The sequence below is a fragment of the Diaphorina citri genome, unplaced genomic scaffold (genome assembly GCF_000475195.1).
Source record: "Diaphorina citri unplaced genomic scaffold, Diaci psyllid genome assembly version 1.1 scaffold624, whole genome shotgun sequence".
NCBI lineage: Eukaryota > Metazoa > Arthropoda > Insecta > Hemiptera > Psyllidae > Diaphorina > Diaphorina citri.
This window is the reverse complement of record NW_007378057.1, coordinates 98,532-120,752: the sequence shown is the minus strand read 5'-3', so window position 1 is coordinate 120,752 and position 22,221 is coordinate 98,532. Positions and strand designations below refer to the sequence as shown.

At 39.7% G+C, this 22,221-nt stretch overlaps 4 protein-coding genes and 1 pseudogene across 4 annotated transcripts in view; 3 read left to right on the top strand and 2 right to left on the bottom strand.

Moving 5' to 3' along the window:
- The first annotated feature begins 39 nt into the window (after positions 1-39).
- LOC103510621 overlaps positions 40-22,221 on the top strand; it is a 63,042-nt gene continuing 40,860 nt past the window's right edge. Inside the window, exons 1-2 of the mRNA XM_026824626.1 lie at positions 40-360; positions 20,505-22,221. The exon at positions 20,505-22,221 is cut by the window's right edge and continues 513 nt beyond it. Coding sequence (XP_026680427.1) covers positions 20,524-22,221 — 1,698 coding nt within the window. The 5' untranslated portion in view covers positions 40-360; positions 20,505-20,523. The remainder of the gene's footprint in view (positions 361-20,504) is intronic.
- LOC113468019 lies at positions 3,554-4,304 on the bottom strand (annotated as a pseudogene).
- LOC103510624 (serum response factor homolog B-like) lies at positions 9,607-10,772 on the top strand. The gene is made up of 2 exons (XM_026824631.1): positions 9,607-9,819; positions 10,285-10,772. The coding sequence occupies exons 1-2, from the start codon at positions 9,750-9,752 to the stop codon at positions 10,608-10,610; spliced, it is 396 nt and encodes a 131-aa protein (XP_026680432.1). The 5' UTR covers positions 9,607-9,749; the 3' UTR covers positions 10,611-10,772.
- On the top strand, positions 12,142-15,595 carry LOC103510623. Its single transcript, XM_017444652.1, has 3 exons — positions 12,142-12,178; positions 14,253-14,515; positions 15,296-15,595. Exons 1-3 carry the CDS (start codon positions 12,142-12,144, stop codon positions 15,593-15,595), a joined length of 600 nt encoding a protein of 199 aa, XP_017300141.1.
- On the bottom strand, positions 17,316-20,332 carry LOC103510622 (ESF1 homolog). The gene is made up of 4 exons (XM_008475301.1): positions 20,300-20,332; positions 18,617-18,946; positions 17,944-18,031; positions 17,316-17,332 (listed from the first exon to the last, which is right to left on the bottom strand). The coding sequence occupies exons 1-4, from the start codon at positions 20,330-20,332 to the stop codon at positions 17,316-17,318; spliced, it is 468 nt and encodes a 155-aa protein (XP_008473523.1).

Below are 22,221 nucleotides of genomic sequence, written 5' to 3'. Positions count from 1 at the left end.
TTTTATTATTGAACGAATCAAGAAACATCGTTAAAAAAATGTCATAAGTGGGTCTCGATCTTGCAACCTCCACCTTGCTAGCCATATATAAATATAAGGTGGTACGTCAAAATCTCTGAAAATTTCAAGTGGTACGTGTTTACTAAAAGGTTGAGAACCCCTGCTATAGAGTATTTTTATTCGGTTGGATGCTCTGAACACCGAGGTTTCATCATATCACAGTCCAATTCCGAATCCGAAGTATTCAGAACGGGATAGTATGTATAAAAGGAGTGTTAATAATACATTTAATATATTTACTCTACTATCGTGTGATTATAAATTACCATATAATATGTAGTTTTACTTTCTTTCTTAAAGGTAAAAAAGTAATATTGTATTCTGTCTCTCTAATTTTTTTAGTTACCTACCTATGAAATTAAAAATATTCAAAGATTTATTTATTAGGTATTTTTAATGTTATAGATCACAACCCAAAGTATATATCTATGTTAAAATTGTACGAGTATATGTAGGCTGTAAATAAAATTTTACTTTTGTCTGTACCTACATTGGAATCTCATTAGATAGGTATTCACTTTTTTTGTAGGTAGGTGAAATCACCGTTATTTCTTATTGACATGTCTTACTTTACTGTGTTAAAACGAAGAAGCTTTTATTTTATTTTATTGAACCGCATTTTAATATAAAACAAATTCAGGGTGGATTTGGAAGAACGTCAATTCGGTCCCATGACCTTTTTTTTTAAACGTAGTCGACTACGAATTGGGTCCCGTATACCTGTATCTGTAATGACTTGGACGAAATAAATAAGAGTTTAAATTTTTATCAATATTACAACGTTCTTTTTTCTATTGTTCACAAGTAGAAGAAATGATTCGTACCTACTTAATCCATCATAATTTTCCGAGATTTTTTCAATACAATCACCAAAATTTTCGGTAATTATTCATAAGCTACGACAGTGAAAAACAAAACTCCTTTTAATTTTTGAATAAAACTCCAAACGATTTTATACTCAATACTAGCTGTTGTGCCTGTGCTTCGCCAACGAGAAACTCCTTAAACGAGAAACCTCTTTAAACGAGAAAAATGACCTAGTCCCTTGGGTTCTCGTTTATCCAGGTTCGACTGTATTACATATTCTAGATCTGTTTTCCAGGAGTTCCAGCCTTTCTTCCAGGTTTTGTATCTTCTCTCCAACTCCATAATCTTCTCTTGCAACACGTGAATCAACTCCTCCTATTTATTTAGTGTATAGCATTGGCATATTTTGCAATTATCAAAAGACAAAGTACAAGGGTAGGGTAACTCCTCCTTGTTATTACTCATGGACTGAATCATTTCCTTGAACCTCTCTTCAAAATAAGCTTTATCCATTATTCCCGTTACTTCAATCTGTTGGGTGCTAGCCGTTTGGATGGTGGCTGGATGGATCCCAGAAGTAAGGTCGGAACCAGGTTGTTGAGTTCAAGAAAAAATATGGAGTAAGCGTTGTGCACCTTGTCAGCAACAGCCTCCGGTAAGATTTTATGTACTAGACTCTAGAGAATAGAGACAATGGGCACTGAGTAATTTATTTTAAAAATTAATTCAAAATATTAATAATATAGCAAAATATTCAGTGATAAAAGAAGAAAAAAATCTTTTAGAAACCTTAAAAAAGAAAGAAAAACTTCTAGTTTCAGGTTTACTTAGTTTTAGTGTTTGTTTTTATTTATTCTATTTATCAATATCAAAATTCGATCAATAAACAATACAGGGACATGTGACTTGGTCAGTAAACTGAGCCGAACAGGCCGAACTGAAGAGTCTGACTCTGAAGACTAGAGCCCGTTCTCCCTTTATTCCCAATATAAGGTTTAAGTCACCCATTTTCGGCGTAGCTTAACATAGGTAACGCTAAAACCGGTCTTAAATGATCGGCTGAAGTGTTATCTAAAACTTTCTCGCTTTGAGTTCATAGGTCGTCGCGACAAATTTCAAGATCAGAGCTCATTTGTGTGAGAAAATGTGAAAAAAATCCCCCAAAAACCAGGTCATAGGTCGTCGCGACAAATTTCAAGATCAGAGCTCATTTGTGTGAGAAAATGTGAAAAAAATCCCCCAAAAACCAGGTTTTTTTTTTGGCTTTATTGTTCTCTGGACAAAATTTGCACCACCATTTTCGTGTTCCTGGTAAAAAGACCTTTAATTTGATATATAGGTCGACCATGTTTGGATAAGTCCTTCTATGGGGACAAAGTGACAGACAGAGTGACAGACGACACCGAAGCGAATACAATAGTCCGTCCCTTATACCTTTTTGACCGAACGATATTACAATTACATGTAATTGTAATTTGTAATGGGAATTACTTTTTTAACAACTCTGACATTAATACAAGGGGGAGGTACATTAATACAAGGAGGAGGTACACGGAAATAGTTGGTATTGTAAACAAAATTACAAGTGTTATTATTACAAGTGTTGGACTTGCTCCTCCACGTCGGGGTCACCAATGTAGAATTTTGTGTTGAGGATGTTGAAGAAAACATCGTGATATTATTTGCGAAGAACTGAAAGTTTATTTTCAAGAAATTACTGGTTTTAAAAACCATCCTAAAATCGTAGGACCACCACATCCTTATGCCCCGCCTTCCAAGTTGCTCTCTTCAGCAGCTCCTCATAATAGCTCTCATCATGGACGATCATGTAGCGCGTTATATCTTCGGCCGATGTGCAGCCGCACAGTGCCAGCGTTTGGTCAAACTCATAGTGTAGGCCTAGAAAAGGGAGAAGGGTCGAGGGTCGTCTCTTACCGTAGTTTACGTTGAATAGTTGAAATACTTATCACTCGGTACCGAGGCTGGAGTGGTCGTTTTGGTAACAGCTTGTGATGTACTTCTGAACTCATGGACACTTGGTTTAAGACTGACTTGATGTTTCGATCGAGACGTATTATAGGAATTTAGGAATTAGGAGGGACAGGGGGTACCAAAAATCGTGAACCCAACACATAGTGAAGGATCTGTAGGAGTATTAAACACTTTAATCAATATCTAATCCATCAAAAAATCTTTAATTATTTCAAACAATCACCAACCAATTAATCAATCAATGAATCAGTCTTGACTTACATACATTTTAAATATACCAGCAAGTTACGTTCAAGAGGGAGACCAAAACTGAGGTGAAGATATAAGGTAGAAGAAGATTTGAGAGAGAAGGGATGGAGAAGAGGGGATACGTTAGATGGGAGGGGAAGTAATAAGTATGAAGGAGTAGAAAGAAGTTTACGCCAACCTCAAATAAAAATGGGAAAAGGGATAGTCAAGCCTCAACTATCGATAGCGTTCGATAGTCAAAACTATCGATAGTTATCGATAGTGCTATCGATAGTTCTCCTCCTCTACCAATCAACGAAAAGAATGGATCATGTAACCAAACGATTTCATTGGCTGATCAAAACAATGATCCAATCATGTTCATCAATAAAAAAATCGCCTTTCTAAATCAGCTGATTTTTTGTTTTTATTTTGCATTTTGCTAGTGTTTCCTCCTCTAAAAAGGTGCAGTGTAAGGAGATACATATTAGCAGGTAGTAAGTGCTTCGCCGAGGAAAATTGATAACTCGAGGTCATTTTAGATTTGGTAAAAAATGTAAAGATAGAAAATGAATTTAGGATATAAAGATTGACTTTTTAGGATATAAAGATTGCCCAAGGATAAAGATTGACTTTAGGATTTATAAAGGGTATTGCCTGACATAATTTACCTGTAGTACCCTAGCCGCGCCATTGCTACCAGAGTGTGCAAGCCCCCACAGAGCCGCCCTACCGACAAACACATACTTCGCGCCAAGACCTATCGCTTTAAACACGTCTGTGCCATAACGTATACCACCGTCCAAATAGACTTCCATGGAGTTCCCTACGGCTTGTACGATCTCCGGTAGAGCTTGTATCGTGGCCGGAACCTGATCGAGTTGTTTATCCTCGTCGCCAAAAAGTATTGTGTATTTTATTGTACGAAGAAGAACTCATATGTAAAGTGAAGGATAATGTAGGAATCGAATACGTTTTATTGGAAAAATTAATGACAATGAAAAAGCTCAGGGAAGAGAGGAAGGCAGGGAAACTATCTATTGAGATGTTGCCTTAGCAACCAGAATACAGAGTGGACTGGTGATGGTAAATACTGCGTGGATACACAACAGTTGTCTACCACCGTGGTTGGAAACGATGATCGCTTTAGCTCCAACGTTGTGGCACATTATCGCGTCCTCTGCCGTTAGAATACCTGAAGGACGTATGGTATTGTATTACTTGTAGTGAAGCTAAAGCATTACTAATGGTGGATTTCACCAATGACTTAAGGAGAGATTTCACTAATGGGAGAATTTTTAATCGTCTAAAAAGAAGTTTTTAATAATCCAAAAAGGAGTTTTTAGTGATTCAAAAAGGAGGAGTTTTTAAAAACTTCCGTTTGGATCATTAAAAACTCCTTTTTGGAACATTAAAAATTCTGTTAGTGAAATCTCTGATTAAGTCATTGGTGAAATAAATGCCTCTTGCAATGACGCAAAGTTTTACACTTTTCCACCTCTGTGACAAAGTGGGTTGGTATCGCATCAGATGAGATTTATCTCATGAGATATCTCATGAGTTAAATCTCATGAGATAAAACTCATCGTGTATGGCCGGCCTTAGACTTACTTGGAATTAGACCTATTTAGAACTTAAGCTGGTATTATAAAATGTCACTGAAACTGACACTTGAAAAAAAGAAAAAATCCATTGGATAGAGGACAACGGATTTTTTTTTTTATTATTCAAGTATCAGTTTCAAGTTTCAATGACATTTTATAATACCAGGCTTAGTATATTTAGACAGTTTGCATATAAGGCTGACTATTTTCATTGACTTTTCACTTCTAAAACGACCAAAACAAACGAAAAATGTGCAGAAAAAAAACTATTGAAAATGAACAAAAAGAGACAGTTTGCATATAAGGCTGACTATTTTCATTGACTTTTCACTTCTAAAACGACCAAAACAAACGAAAAATGTGCATAAAAAAACCATCGAAAACTATCGATAGTCAAGCCTCAACTATCGATAGCGTTCGATAGTAAAAACTATCGATAGTTCTCCTCCTCTACAATGAAGTAGAGGAGAACTGTCGATAGTCGGCGCCATCGATAGTTTTCGATAGTTTTTTTTATTACATACTCGTATTTCCCTTGTTTCTAAAGGTCTTAACCCCCAAAAAGACCTAACCTAACCTAATTTAAAGAAAATTATTAACTGTACACGTATTAATTTAGGTCACAGGGTTTTATTTCAACATTTTTTTTTTACAAAATATATTTTTTTTACATTTTTTTTACACTTTTCACTTCTAAAACGACCAAAACAAACGAAAAATGTGCAGAAAAAAAACTATCGATAGTTCTCCTCCTCTATCCAGCTGATCCAGCAGTAGGCTACTACTATTATTGCGGTCAAATTCTCAAATTATATTGAGGATAAAATTCAATACCTCGGCTGGGATTGAACCCACGCCGTCCTGTTTACCAGGCGAGCGCCTTGACCACTACACCACCGAGGTAGGATAAAGAAGAGCTGCGTCAACACTTATGCCTGCACGAACCAAGAAAGCCATCTATTATTCTCTAGTGTCTAGTGGAATCATTTGTGCGGTACGGTGTCACTAAGTGTGCTGTAGAGCCCCTCGAGAAATTACACAGAAGAATCATAAAATACCTTTCCCTGAAAGTAGCGATGTCTCTACGCCTAATTTCATGTCATGTCTGAATTCATAGTACCTAAGTACTAGTACACTAGTAGGGACATACTGTATACGCTATACGAAATAATGGACTGAATAGTACTAATCCTGTGTTCTGTTCATTTGTCAGTTCTATTCTATTGTATTGCTTCGTCGTGATGAGACCATATCTCTGTGTTGAAGTTTTGTGTATTTGTTATCATGTCATTGTTGCTATTATACATTTTGAACCAAACTGCACGCAGAATTATTCTTTTCTTGTGGTATGTTTTGATCCGTTTCCGTTTACCTCTTTCATACTTCAAACAAGTCCAAATACAGTTTAAATTTTTTTATATATATATAATGGTTGTTACAAAAAGTTGTTCGTGGTTTGAGTCGAAAATAACTATTTTTTTTTTTTTTTTTTTTTTTTTTTTTAAAAGTGGGTTTCTCTCTGCCGTTTTTATTTCGTAGCAATGAAACAACTGCTACATTAGCATTAGACGCATGTGGCCTGTGTCGTAGCATGCCCCATCCCGTAGTATGCCTTCCCATCAGATGGGCGAGAAGAGACACAATACTTCCCATTTAGGTGCTGGGTCAACACGAGAACACCAGAAAGTAACCCGTTGAAATATTTGCAATCGAAAAACGAGTACCAATTTTTGTCGATGGTGGGATTCGAACCGGGACCTTTTGCATGGCAAGCAAGCGCGTTACCACTGGACCAACCGTGCCCCCATTTCTTTGTCATTTATTTCCATTTCATTTTGTAGGTATTTAGTATGGTGCGTCAACGTCAACACAAAAATAAAATGGTATACACGGTGTTAACCTAAAATGTGCCCCATGAGGGAAAATTTCTAAATTAAAACTTACCAAAAGGTGCCAAAAAAAGAATTGCACCATTTTTTTTTAATCTTACTTATTTTAAATGACAGGGTGTCTACCAGACTGGAAAACCGGGAAAAGTCAGGGAATTTCATGGAGACTGGAAAAGTGAGGGAAAAGTCAGGGAATTTTACGAAAAAGTGCCAAAAATCGAAAAAAGTCAGGGAATTTTTCAAAGCCTAAAAAAAGACAAAGAAAGATTTCAATAAAAAAAAAGTATGCAACCATGAAGGGGCAACATATAATCTCTCAAAAATTTTGCCTGCGGCGCTGAAATTTTGTCTCTTCATGAATAAGTTTTGGGAATATTTCAAAGCCTATAAAACGAGAAAAAGACTTTGGTCAGTAAAAAAAGTATGCAACCTTGAAGGAGCTACTTAAATTTTCTCGAAAAAAATTTCGCCTGCGGCGCTGTCATTTTGTGTTCTATAGAAATGTATTGGGGGGAATAACTATACTCGTCTTTTACACGTATTTAATTACATAAAAAACTGACACATGACAAGCTACAGGTTACATACTTACTGAAAAGTTTCGCCTGCGGCCCTAAAGATTACACCTTTGACAAGTCTGCTTCTCTTACTATTGTAGACCAAAATCTGAAATTTTAAGCATTTCTATTGAGATCAGCGTGTTTCGAACTTCCTTTATCAGCGAAGAAAAAAAAAAGTGGTTGAGCCCCATTTCTTAAAAGAAGGTCGTGCATTTTAAAGAAAAAAACAAAACGGCGGAGAAAAAAAGTTATAGAATATTTTTTTGTTGGAAATGACCCCGGAAATCTACCCTAGGCTTGTGGTAACGTTTTTCGTGTTCACCCTGTATATAAAAAATTCATCAAAATCGGTTAAATTAAGCCGGAGATATTTAAATTACGAGCGGAAAGTCCGAAAGTTTCCAATCCCAAGTCAAAAAGAGCACATTCTGGTCCAATTAGCGACGGTGGCGCCCTCGAGCGGCATATACCATGCAACTTTACGAGTTTCCACACTTCCTCTTTTGTACGTTATGTTCCGATGTTCATTAAGACATTAAGGGGCAGAGGCGGGTCAAGAAATGTTGTATTTTATTTAACATTTAACCCAAGAACCGAAAATTCGAGAGTGGGCGTAAAAATCTCGTAGTGGGGATAATCAGCTGATATCAAAGATTGGCAGCACTGGCGCTGTCTAGTAGAGAAGATGGGAAGCTCTTGATAAAAATTCAGCTGTTCGCATATTTGAATATTTTTTTTGTTGGCGGGATTTTTTTTCGCGGCAAAACGTAAGCTTTAAAAAGCCTTATCATCCTTTATCAGATGATAAGTTAATTGCATGGAGGTATAAGGCAAGGGAAAAAGCCAAAAACTAATTTACACCAAAATAAAAACAAAAGATTTGAGCTAACCAGAAAAATGGCGTCTCTAAACCGAGAAAAAATGGCGACTCTTAACCGCAGTCGAGAGCTTGGTTTAGTATGGCAAGAGGGGAAACGTAAACCTAAAAGTGGTTAACGCCCCTCACGTCATAAACACACTTCCATGTGAGGGGAGGTAGTGACCTTGAATGAACCGCGCTGAGGTTAGCGGTTAGATGTTAAATAAAATACGACAAATGTTAAGTTAACCCCGCAATCAAAACCATAATACGTGTATTTCTATATGCAATATTTTCCTTTTGTACATAGCCTCTCTATCTGTCGCTATAATACTTATAACTACTCATTAATATTCATACAAAACCATTGTAACCTGCCTCGGTGGTGTAGTGGTCAAGACGCTCGCCTGGTAAACAGGAGGGCGTGGGTTCAATCCCAGCCGAGGTATGGAATACCTACCTCGGTGGTGTAGTGGTCAAGGCGCTCGCCTGGTAAACAGGAGGGCGTGGGTTCAATCCCAGCCGAGGTATGGAATACCTACCTCGGTGGTGTAGTGGTCAAGGCGCTACCTACCTCGGTGGTGTAGTGGTCAAGGCGCTACCTACCTCGGTGGTGTAGTGGTCAAGGCGCTACCTACCTCGGTGGTGTAGTGGTCAAGGCGCTACCTACCTCGGTGGTGTAGTGGTCAAGGCGCTACCTACCTCGGTGGTGTAGTGGTCAAGGCGCTACCTACCTCGGTGGTGTAGTGGTCAAGGCGCTACCTACCTCGGTGGTGTAGTGGTCAAGGCGCTACCTACCTCGGTGGTGTAGTGGTCAAGGCGCTACCTACCTCGGTGGTGTAGTGGTCAAGGCGCTACCTACCTCGGTGGTGTAGTGGTCAAGGCGCTCGCCTGGTAAACAGGAGGGCGTGGGTTCAATCCCAGCCGAGGTATGGAATACCTACCTCGGTGGTGTAGTGGTCAAGGCGCTACCTACCTCGGTGGTGTAGTGGTCAAGGCGCTACCTACCTCGGTGGTGTAGTGGTCAAGGCGCTACCTACCTCGGTGGTGTAGTGGTCAAGGCGCTACCTACCTCGGTGGTGTAGTGGTCAAGGCGCTACCTACCTCGGTGGTGTAGAAAAAAGTCATTTTGCCCCTTTCGCCACCCGGGGGGGGGGGGGGGGGGGGGGGGTTCCACACTTCTCTTCTATACGCTATGATCGGAACAACGGTTGGTGGTGTTCTACCGTATTTTTACAGTTAACTGAGTTAACAGTATTTCGACCGCTTTTTTACTGACTTTAGGATTAGTTAGGTATCGATAAGATGGGTATTTCCCCACCAAGAACAACAACAACTCACGGAAAAATTCAAAAGCTCTCATATGTATAGCTGGGTAGGTAATAAGGAGATCTGTACATAATAATCATGTGTAAATACACACTTAGAAAAAAGGAGTGAGCTCCCCCACAAAACCACAAATGTGCACACCAGATTTTTTTTTTCAAGTATAGGTATAGCCATTATATTTAGGTAAATGCTGGGTTTGTTCTTTGTTAGGTGTAGTTAGAGCTAAGAAAATTTATAATTAGATAGTTAGTAAAGGGTCCGCCCGTTTGTGTAAGTAAATAAATTCTCTGCCCGCAGATCAAAATGTACGATCCTGGAGCAGGAGAAAAAATACCAGAAGCGACTACGCCATCTGAGTCACAAGCGAGAAAGACGGCTGAGTGAAACAGAGGCCAGTGACAATGAGAAGGACAGGAAGTACATGTCGAAGAAACAGCAGAAGAAACAGAGCCGCAACCTGCGCAACACCGCTATGAACAACAATAACAATGGTAAGTACAACAACAATAGTGAAACAGAGGCCAGTGATAATGAGAAGGACAGGAAGGACATGTTTAAGAAACAGAGCCACAACCTGCGCAACACCGCTATGGTGTTGTTGGTGGTGGTGGTGGTGGTGGTGGTGGGTGGTGGTGGTGTTTTATTCTATTCTAATAGTAATACATAGGTTTACAAAACAATATGTATACACGATGGCCACATTGTAGTTCATGTTGAGACATTTTCTGATGATGGATGTTGTTGATATTATGACTGATTTTTGGCAGGTTTCAATGAGATGTTCAATGTTTTCCAGCTCACATGCTTCTATTCCTCGCTTCGTGTTCTTATGAACCAATCCATTTGAACTTTTGACAATCGGTATAATTGATACGGATGACAATTTATACATTTCTGTTATTTTATGTTTCAGGTCTTGATACTTTCTCATTTTCATTATTATTATTATTTTTCAGGAACCAACAACAATGGCGGCAAATCCAAAAAGACCGTGAACAAGGAAAACGAAGACACGAACTCGCACGAAGCTGCCTTGGCGGAAACGTCCGAAGACGAGTCGAAAACCTCCTGTTCCTATTCCACTACATCGGAATCCGGCGAAACCTCGGACGATAGTTGTCGCGGCGATAATTGCCGCGACGCGTTTGATCAGATGAAGCTGAGTATGCTAGCATCGCGCAAGTCACACAAGCGACGCGGCAAGAAGAACGCGCGAAAGAGCGCGGCGAACGCGAAGACCGCGGAGGAGTTTGACAACGGGTTTGTGTTTGAGCTTTGTTAGACCTGTGGTAATGCCGTCGGGTTGGTTTATTCCAAGAAAATATAGAGTGTAATAATTGCCTTCACGTCGGGTTGCTTACAACCGTAAGAATATATTAGTGAGTGAAATGAGGTTAGTTGCAAAAAGATGTCACATAAGGTTAGTTTGCAAAAGATGAGCGAGTCAAATACTTAAGTAAAGAGTTGAAAAAAAAGGTGTTGCAAAAAGATGTCACATAAGGTTAGTTTGCAAAAGATGAGCGAGTCAAATACTTAAGTAAAGAGTTGAAAAAAAAGGTGTAAGGAGATCTGTACATAATAATCATGTGTAAATACACACTTAGAAAAAAGGAGTGAGCTCCCCCACAAAACCACAAATGTAAAAAAAAATAGGTACCCATTCGGTAGGTATTATCCGGCATTAACATAAAAATAATAATAGAAGGAAAACATTGCAAAGTTAAATTTGAGAGAACGTTGAAGCAATTGAGATCCAGCATTTTCAGCAGACACGAAAAACTGGGAATGCAGTCTTGGCCTTAATATTCTGATCTCACCACTTTTATAGGTCTACACTTTTGGATAGGAACTTGGCCTTTTTTTACTTTTTCATATTTATGTTTTGTGGGGGATCGATTTAGGTATATCTCAGAATCTAAATGCATAGAAGTCGTAGAAAAAAGAGAAAATTTACCTAAAAAAGACAAATTTTAGACCTTTTAAAAATATAGGTTGCCAGCCTAGTTGCTATGATTCCCAAGTACCTATACGTAACATTATCTCACAACTATTAAGTGGATATTATTACAACTTATTATCGCACTTTTAAAAGTTAGTTAGCTTAGTTGGTAGTGCGTCTGCCTTGTAAGCGCTAGGCCGCGGGTTCGATTCCCGCCCGGGGCGGATTTTATCCTGATGGGATAATGTTCGTTCTCGGAACGGCTGGCTTTCTCCTATCCTGTCTTCCTTCTCTCTTCGATTTCAGGACGATAAGACCATAGCAGTTACAGTTCCCTCTGTCAAACCTCTTTTAAAAAAAATATATATACATACAGTTATGTGCAAAAGTGGTTCAATGTTCTCAATTGTGCTCTAAGTCTAATGATTCCCTACGAAATGGTTCAAAAGTAAGAACAAAAGTGTATGTAATAAATGCGATGTGTTGTTTATAATATTATAATAAATAAATAATGATTCCATGTCACCCCCACTCAGCTCACGGAGCCTATCCTTTAATTTTCGATTTTCTTCTAAGACTCTTCTGTATCGGGTGTAATCCACCTTCTTCGGTGGCTTGCAGCTGCCGCCCGGTCGATGGGACCGGCGGGGCTTGAGAAGATAAGCTAGAAATATTGCCCTCTGTCCGGTCGAATCTCAGCTGGTTGTAAAATTTGCGGCATTGCTTCCGGAGCTTGCAGCCACGTTGCCGCCGACGCCGTCTGGAGCGATGTTTGACGCAGTCATGGAAGTAGGTATATGAATGGCGTGAGTCTATGGAGCATGCACTAAAAGTGAGAGTGTCGGTGCTGGAGCTGTAAATACGGGCCTTGGTCATGGTGGAGAGTTTAGCGGATATTAGGGACGTTCAAGGTTCATGTAGTTTTGAGGTAGATTTTGAAAAGAAAAATGATACCATTTTCCATTTAGCCAAAAACCACTATTAAAGTGACAATCAAATTTCTTAATCTTGTTCCCAGTGTTGTTTCCATTATTATTGCTATTACCATTATTGTGCTTCTCTGGGTAAGAAGCGCTGGCATACCTTGTTTTCCTATGATAGGTTTCATTGTTAAATCTTACCCTGTAAGTTTTGTCTTCACTCTTGTCATATTGTTGTGTTTGGTCAAAAAATGGAGGACCTTGCATTCATCTATCATTTAATTTTCGATTCTCTGTCAGAATAGTGCTGTAGCGGTCGGTAGATGGGACCGGCGGGGCTCTTGAATCCAATGACGTAAGCTCTTCTTCACGTCCGTTGGCCCTGTTGAATCTCAGCTGTTTGTAAAAGTTTCTGCATCTCTTCCGTAGCTTGCAGCTGCATAGCCGCCGGTTGCGGCGGCGGTAGGTCCGGCTGGAGCGATGTTTCACACCAGTGTGGAGGTCAATATAAGAATGATGTGAGTTTATTGAGCATACACTAAAAGTGTCAAGACTATCGGAATCGCGCGTTTGTATGGTGTAAGTGCTGGAGTTGTGAAGACTAGAGCTGCCCATGGTGAAGATTTTAGCGGATAAAGCTATAGGTACGGGAATTTAGGTACGGAAATTTTTTTTTAGAAACTACCTATTTGATAATTTTTTCTATGCATTAATAAAAGTAATTTTTAAGAAATATTTGATTGACCTCTCTATTTGACTTGAATCCCATCAAAAACATAAATGTAAAAAATAAGGCCAAGTTCCTTTCCAAAAATTTCGGCCCTCAATCGTTCTGAGATCTTTATTTTGGTCCAAGTAGTAGGTCATATGTAGTATGACTTGCGACCTAGTGAACTCACATACCTCCGTGGTTTAGTGGTCAGCCATCCCAACTCTCGCTTGGCAAACCATAGGTACTGTTTCCCCACAAATATTTGTCCAAATAGCACTTTTTACTTTCCTTATCCTATAGGAAGGACAGTAATGTAATCGGGTCAAATTTCCGATGGTCAGTTTTTAGTGCCAAAATACGTTTTGAGGTCCCTAGAGCCTAAATCCAAAGTTTCAGCCATTGGTCTGTCTGTCTGTAAACAAAATATCTCGAGAACGGTAAGAGCTAGAGTGTAGCTGTCAAATGTGACAAGGATGCGACACGAAACTTTTGGTTAAGACCGGTGCAACGGTTGGCGCCATTTTACCGCTTTTTGGCGGTTTTCGGTGTAATGCAACAAAATTAAATAAATCAATGCAACAAAATTAAATTGAGAAATTCATAGAATTGAATAAATAACAGGAGGTAAATAACTTTCTGCTCCATTCTGTTTTTTTCGTTGGCAAGAAGTGTCAACTATAAAGTATAGTAATCAAAGCAGGTGATCAGGTGTCTACTTTTTCGACCAAGCTTCATATATATTGACTTGACAGGGTAGAGTTCTATCATGCTCCTCAACATTCTTCCTCTTCCTCTTCTTCCTCTTCTCAAACACCTTCCTCACGTTCAAGAGGGAGACCAAAACTGAGGTGAAGATATAAGGTAGAAGAAGATTTGAGAGAGAAGGGATGGAGAAGAGGGGATACGTTAGATGGGAGGGGAAGTAATAAGTATGAAGGAGTAGAAAGAAGTTTACGCCAACCTCAAATAAAAATGGGAAAAGGGAAAAGAGGCAATAATTTCGCCCCTTGCTTGTAATTTTCGTGTATTTTGTGTACATGTAATTATAAACAATAAAGAGTAAATAATAATAATAATGCAGTTAAATAGAATAGAATGGTACCTTGTTTATCCTGCTCGAATGAGACTAAAAAGTCCCTTTATCCCAGCAGTCTAAACAAGGTCAAGTGCAGTGGCGTAGCGTGTATGTATGGCGGCCATACAACTCAAAAGTTCACTCTAATGCCCATTAATATTAATGGTATGTACTGTGATGGGACTTGGTAGACCTGTGCATGAGCCTTACAACGCCCTACACTTGAATTTAGACCACGCTACGCTACTGGTCAAGTGTATTTTATGGGTTTAATTAAGTTGTACTTGATTTCCCCCTTTGTGTCTCTGCTCAGTTCACATCAGTGGGCAGTGGATTTTTCCGATCTCACTACGGTACTCGAATCCGATTTGATCATCCGATACACATCAAATCCATAACCACATCCGAGAACAATGTCATCTTGAAACTAACACATTCAGGGTGTTCCAACGTCTACTACTATGCCAAAGTTCAGGGTGGCGATGAAATCAAGACGTGTATCCCGGAACCTGAGTATTATATGGAGCATGATTTTGACCAGGTAAGAGACCGAGGTCATCCCAATCTCCAAGCACAGAGTAAAAAGAAAGAAAGAAAAAAACAGACTTGCTTTATCATGGACACTCATTGCTATGAAGAGGTTAGGTAGTAGAACAGTTGTGGAAGACAAAAGTTCACAGAAAAAAAGACGAAAAAACATGTGAAGACAGAAGGCTATGAAAATGAAACGGTAAACAGATAGTCCATGATAAAGTAAGGAACTTGGGGCTCTGGTGTGCAAGCCTCATGTAGGTATTAATTTAATACCTTCGTATCGTTTTCTGAATGTTAAAATGTCTTAAGTAGTCCCTCCATTCACCTCTGGTGGCTGAATGAAAGTGCATTCCTCCATTTAGTCAGTGGTTCTCAAACTTTTTTGCATGGCGCCCCCTTTGGGCATATTCTCATTTTTTCACGCCCCCCAGTTTGAGAACCTCTGATCTAGTCTATTTTTTTTCTCCTTCAAATTTACTTTTTGTACCTACATGGTTTTACTTAATTTCTCTTACATACAAGATCAATAATGAGAAAAAAAAAACCTACAACTAGCTAGCCTAGTTAGCTTCGTAGCGCGTCTGCCTTGTAAGCGCAAGGCCGCGGGTTCCATTCCAGCCCGGGACAGATTTTATCCTGAACGGAAAATGTTCGTTCTCGGAACGGCTGGCTTTCTTCTTTCTTTGATTTCGGAACGATAAGACCTTAGCACTTGCAGTTCCCGCTATCAATTTTTTTTAAAACTTCCAAGTAAAATCCACTGTATTAAATAATCCGTCCTCTTCAGGTATCGAACCAAGACCCCATGCCTTCTCCGGCTGCAACTCCTAGTAAACCAAGCAATACCGAAGAGCCGAGTAGTCCAGTACAGGGCGAAACAAAAGTTGTGAACAAAGAGGAAGATAGGGAAAACCAGGGTCAACGGGAATCAAAGAAAATGGACATCCCCAAGTCCAAGTCAACTTCCAGCCTGTGTGATAATGGGGTAAGTTGCATAGTGGTAGGGATCAAATCCACTGTATTAAATAATCCGTCCTCTTCAGGTATCGAACCAAGACCCCATGCCTTCTCCGGCTGCAACTCCTAGTAAACCAAGCAGTACCGAAGAGCCGAGTAGTCCAGTACAGGGCGAAACAAAAGTTGTGAACAAAGAGGAAGATAGGGAAAACCAGGGTCGACGGGAATCGCCCGGGGGCTCGCGGGGTTGTGCATGGGGTCGCGCTTCGCGCTCCCTTGTTTACGGTCGCGCTGCGCGCTCCCGGAGCTTCGCGGGGTGTGCATGGGGTCGCGCTGCGCGCTCCCTTGTTTACGGTCGCGCTGCGCGCTCCCGGGGCTTCGCGGGGTGTGCATGAGGTCGCGCTTCGCGCTCCCCTTGGCTTCGCCCCTGAAAACTAATATCGTCCCTGAGTCTTGTCTCGAAGAAATGAAAACTGAAATCTAAAAGCGAGAGCAAAATACTAAACGTGAAAACTAATATCGTCCCTGAGTCTTGTCTCGAAGAAACGAAAACTGAAAACTAAAAGCGAGAGCAAAATATTAAACGTAGGAAAAGTTTTGCTGGCCTCAAACTCTGTTCCCCGTGTATTTCTTATGGGGGGACCAAAAAACGTCAATATCTCGGGAACGGTTTGGAATTTCGAGATTTTTCGATTTTTCCCAGTACCTACAAAAAATAAGGAATCCAATGGTGAAAACCGCATCTTCCTAGCTCATCTAGAAGTGGGTGAGATTTAGTATGAGTGAGTGAGTGAGTGAATCAGTCAGTCAGTCAGTCAGTTACACAAGGGGCTGTATATATTTAGGACTCGCACTTCGTGCTCGGGAGGGGGGCTTCGCGTGTTCGCTACGCGGGGTTGCGTATACGGTCGCGCTGCGCGCTCCCGGGGGCTTCGCGGGTGGGCATGAGGTCGCGCGTTGCGCTCCCTTGGCTTCGCCCCTGAAAACTAATATCGTCCCTGATTCTTGTTTCGAAGAAATGAAAACTGAAAACTAAAAGCGAGAGAGAAATATTAAACGTAGGAAAAGTTTTGCTGGCCTCAAACCTTGTTCCCTGAGTTTTTCTTATGGGGGGACTAAAAAACGTCAATATCTCGGGAACGGTTTGGAATTTCGGGATTTTCCGATTTTTTCCAGTACCTACAAAAAATAAGGAATCCAATGGTGAAAACCGCATCTTCCTAGCTCATCTAGAAGTGGCTTAGAATTTGTATACGTGAGTCAGTGAGTGAGTGAGTCAGTCAGTTACACAAGGGGCTGTATATATTTTAGACTCTGTTGACAAAAATTTGTACTCGTTTTTCGATTGCAAATATTTCAACGGGTTACTTTCTGGTGTTCTTGTGTTGACCCAGCACCTTAATGGGAAGTATTGTGTCTCTTCTCGCCTATCTGATCCTGATGAGAGGTAGAGGAGGAGAACTATCGATAGTCGGCGCCATCGATAGTTTATCAACTATCGAAGTTTTCGATAGTTTTTTTTATTACATATTTCCTTGTTTCTAAAGGTCTTATCCCTCAAAAAGACCTAACCTAACCTTATTTAAAGAAAATTATTAACTGTACACGTAGGTATTAATTGTCTAAATATACTAAGCCTGGTATTATAAAATGTCACTGAAACTGACACTTGAAAGAAAAAAAAAAATAAAATAAAAAATTCCATTGGATAGGTAGTGGACTTGTGTTCATAACACAAGTCCTCTATCCAACGGATTTTTTTTTTTTTTTTTTTAAGTATCAGTTTCAATGACATTTTATAATACCAGGCTTAGTATATTTAGACAGTTTGCATATAAGGCTGACTATTTTCATTGACTTTTCACTTCTAAAACGACCAAAACAAACGAAAAATGTGCAGAAAAAAAACTATTGAAAATTAGTCAAGCCTCAACTATCGATAGCGTTCGATAGTCAAAACTATCGATAGTTATCGATAGTGCTATCGATAGTTCTCCTCCTCACTCCTCTAATGAGAGGTGAGAGGCATACTACGGGATGGGCATGCTACGTCACAGGTCACAGACCACATGCACATGCGTCTAATGTGGCTGTGGCAGTTGTTTCATTGCTACGAATTAAAAACGGCGATTGAATACCTACTTATCTTAAAAAAATCCATTCAACTTGTGAATTTCGAAAAAGTGAGAAGTTATGTATAAATAAAATAAAAATAGTTAATAGTCCCGAGAGGTGCTGGGTTCGAACCTAGACCGGGGGCGAAAAAATGTTTGACTTAACTTCGTTTTGAATCATAAAGTGTTGCAAAAGTGGAAAAAGTTGCGGGTAATTATGCAGAAGTCACATCCGTGGAAAAGAAAAGCTCCTTTTTGTATTTTACGTAACCCTATAATAACACAAATCACTGCTCTATTTGTGAAAACTCCTTCTTGCGTTTAACCTAACCCTATAATAACACTGGTCACTGCTCATTTGTGCCAGTTCCTTTGGTAGCAATATTCTCAGGATCTATGTTGAAATGATGCGAGGTGAACACAGCGCTGAATCGAGAATCTGCCACATCCAACTGAAATAAAAAAGAAATGGAATAAAAGTTCAGAGGTAAAACACTTGCTTGGCAGAAGGTCCCGGGTTCAATTCCCAGAGTCGACAAGAAATTTGCATTCGACTTTCGATTGCAAATATTTCAATGGGTTACTTTCTGGTGTTCTCGTATTGACCCAGCACCTAAATAAAAGTATTGTGTCTCTTATCGCCTCGGAAGTATTGTGTCTCTTATCGCCCATCTTATGAGGACTTGAGGACACACTACGAGATGGGCAATGGGCAAGCTACGACACAGACCATACGAGTCTAACAGTGCAGCTGTTTCATTACTACGAAATGGAAACGGCGGAGAAACACTCTTTGTGGTGAAATAAATTTTGTGTCAAGCATGAATGCTTGTCACACATGTCGTTAACCTGCTTCACACTCACTCCGATGGCGTAGTAGGGATATGTGAATCCCGTGCAGACCAGACTGCTTGCCTCCAAAGAACTCTATGTTGTGTCACTACTCCGTTTTTTTTTTTCTTTTTTTAAGCCTGTTTCACACGTGGTTTAATTTTATGTCATGACCTGGACTCGAACCCATCCGTTTAAACACTCACCTCAAAATCATCCTCAGCACTCTTTCCCATCTTCGCCTCCTCCATTTTCTTCTTCTTGTAGTTCTTCATCGACTTCTTCTTTTTCTTGTTCTTCCCTTCCTTCTCTCGCTCCACGATATCTTTCATGTTGAAATGTTTCTTGTCTTCTTGCTCGTCCATGAGAAGCAGTTCTAGGTTGGCTTGAGCATTTTCATCATCACTGTTGTCAGGGGAGCTAGTGGGGGCAGGAGTAGGTGTAAGTTTGGACTTGGCCTTTTTGTTTTCCGCCTTCATGGCGTCGATTTCTTCGCGGAAGTACGGGTCGCTTAGGTCGACATCACTTGGAATATCCTGCGAAAATAGGAATATAGACGGAGATTTTTTTGGCCTCAAAGCGTGTTCCCCGTGTATTTCTTATGGGGGGATTAAACAATGTCAATATCTCGGGAACGGTTTGGAATTTCGGGATTTTCCGATTTTTCCCAGTACCTACAAAAAATAAGTAATCCAATGGTGAAAACCGCATCTTCCTAGCCCATCTAGAAGTGGGCTAGAATTAGTATGAGTGAGTGAGTGAGTCAGTCAGTCAGTCAGTTACACAAGGGGCTGTATATATTTAGGATTATCAACAGTGACGAAGTATGCTTTCTTTTAATTTCTTCTTAAGCTTCTCGTTGTTAGTGTGTTCCCCGGGTATTTCTTATGGGGGGACTAAAAAACGTCAATATCTCGGGAACGGTTGGGAATTTTAAAGGTCTGATAATTTTTGGGGTAGATACGACAATTTTACTGGGGGTCTTCGTTTACACTTTTTCGATATCTATCATAGTTTTCTCCAAACAATTCGGACAGACATACATACATGACCCACCCGTCCATATTTCTCTTTTATATATAGAGATAACGAAAAATTGATATTACAAAAACCTCGATGTAACGAAATTTTGAGCATTTCCCTTGGACTTCGTTATATCGACGTTCCACTGTACCTATCTCTAACCGAGTAGTTAGTGCAGCTGATAACCGCCAAAAAAGGGGTCGAAACTCAACTAACCGTTACTCCGATGTTAATAAAAAGTATTTTTTGGGGGTTTTGATTGAGGGGGGGGGGTCTTCTCTTATAACTTTTTCGATATCTCTTACCATTTAGTAAGTAGAGCCGAAAACCGCCCGAAATGCCGCCAACCACTGCACCGATATTAACAAAAAGAAATTTCAATTGTGTTAAGCATAAATACTTGTCACAAATGTCGTTGTGACAAGCATTTATGGCAAAAAGTTTCGTGTTACATCCTTGTTTCCCCTATGGGCGGAAGAACAATGAAAAATTGACTAGGCCAGCGATTCCCAAACTGGGTTCCGAGGCTCCCATAGGGGTCGCGAAGGATTTCCAGGATCACAGATTTTTTAAAGATGTATTTTCTGAGGAAAAAAGCAAAAAAAGTTTTAAAGTTAAAGTTGAGTCACCTTCACAATTGAAAAAAGGGGGTCGCGTAGAAAAATGTTTGGGAACTGCTGAACTAGGCTATAACACCATTCCTGGTTATCGGATCGAGGTCAAACTTGTAATGCAGTACTAATATTAAGTTTTTCAATGCCTTTGATATGATGTACATATCACAAATAGGGGGTTCTCATTTAAGATTTTAAAGTTAACCCCCCTGGGGCCCCGCAAAATTTTGAGTACCTCCCAAAATTCTTTACCATAATCAAGGGATACATGCAAAATTTCAACATCCTAGGTTGAATAGTAAAAAAGTTACAAGGGTAACCTGGGACTTTATGGACACAATGTATGGCAGAATATTAATTAATTAAAATGTCTGTAAACATTAGGTACGCATCAAAATAAACATTGAGTACCGATTGAGTGTAAAATTTTGTCTGATGATATTATTATTATTTTCAGATTTGGCAGATTTCCCTCAATGCTTACAGTTGGCTCTGTACGTGTACGATATATTTCACATAAAGATCATTGTGTGCTTCCCTCTGGTGGAAGAAGTAGCAGAAGAAGTGGCAATGATGAGCGCTGCTATTGCTCATCTAGTTTACCCCAAATTTCTATTGCCAACGCTAATAATAGAAACTCCTTAGTATATCGCAGTTCTTTACAATGGAAACATTTTATTTTCTTCGGTAGTGACAATTTTGACGAGAACCAGAATAACGGCAATTTATTCCAAGAATACAATATTTCAGTTTCCGGAAAACCCCAGCTATTTACTTTCCATCGACAAAATTTAAATAGCAAGAATATTCTGGATCGCTTTAGTAATCTCCGCTTGGGCGGAGAAAATTTAGGACGAGGGGGAAAGAGAGGAGTTGAAAAGAAAAATAGAAGCAGCGATAAAACGGAACGTTTAAAACAAATAACAGCAAAATTTAGTCCACCATCAACCAGTGAACTGAAGCAAAGTAACAAAGAATTTGATCTAAGTGCGGCACCGCTGCCTGACTGTAATGTAAGCAGTAAAGATGATATATTTAACTTAACTTTTGCTAAACCAGAATCTCGCACCATAGTAGGTGCATATACCCAACGTTCTATACCATTTAGAAGTGCCTCATTCTCTCAGGTAGACTTTCTACCTGAAGGTAAATATGTGAGGCAAAATGAGACTACATACATTAAACCTAAACCTCCTGGATCTAACACTTTGCCTCGGAAGAAAATTGTAGAACCCATCGTACAGAAACGGAATGTATGTTCTGTTGAACGTGACATGCCTAAATCTACGAATAATAATTTCATTGGGCCCAAGTTTAGTACTCGTGCGTTAACTCACCCATTGGGTAAACCCCTCTCTTTATCCTCTACTACTAATATTCCTTATAACACAAGTGACAACAGGGGGCTTAGAAGTCTATCTTACCAAAAAATTTCAGAAAGTCAACTAGAAGAAGACATTGAATTTTATCATCCGCCACATGCATCATCACTCCCACCCTCACCATTCCCTCCCCCACAACCACCTAAACGAAACAAACATAAGTTAGAGAAAGAAGCTGCCAACTCGAGCAAAGATGAAAGTCAGAGTGCTGAGGAGTCATTGAATATAATCAAGGCGTGCTGTACGCAACTTTCCAACTTTGACCAGTCCCCTTCAAGCCCTAACAATAATGAAATGTACCTTACGACATGGTTCTCTGTCAATGGAGGGGAAAATAAAAGTGATGTTCCCTCCAATGAAAGTGAACTGGCCGATGGATCACTAGACACCATTATAAATACTACCACTGATAGCGTGCACACTGAACTAGGTGAGTCATGTGAAGGACTTAAAGAAGAAAGTACAGATCTACAACCAAAAGAACCAAATTCAGGAGAGTTTAATATTCATCATTCAATTGAGATTTCCAAGTCTGAAGAAAATCTAACCAACAAATTAACTGAAACAGAAGAACCTACTTCCATCGTAGAACCAGGTATCAACAAGCTCACATCCGAACCAAGGTTTAATCCAATTAGTCCTGGATACATGAGAAGTACATCAACTTCAAAGAGCCTTGAAATATCTTCAGAAAATTTGAAAATTGAGTACCAGAATGGAGGAAATGTCGAACGGAACTCACCACAAACGTATATGTTCTCAAGAACAGGCTCCGTGTCTGAGGGTGATAGT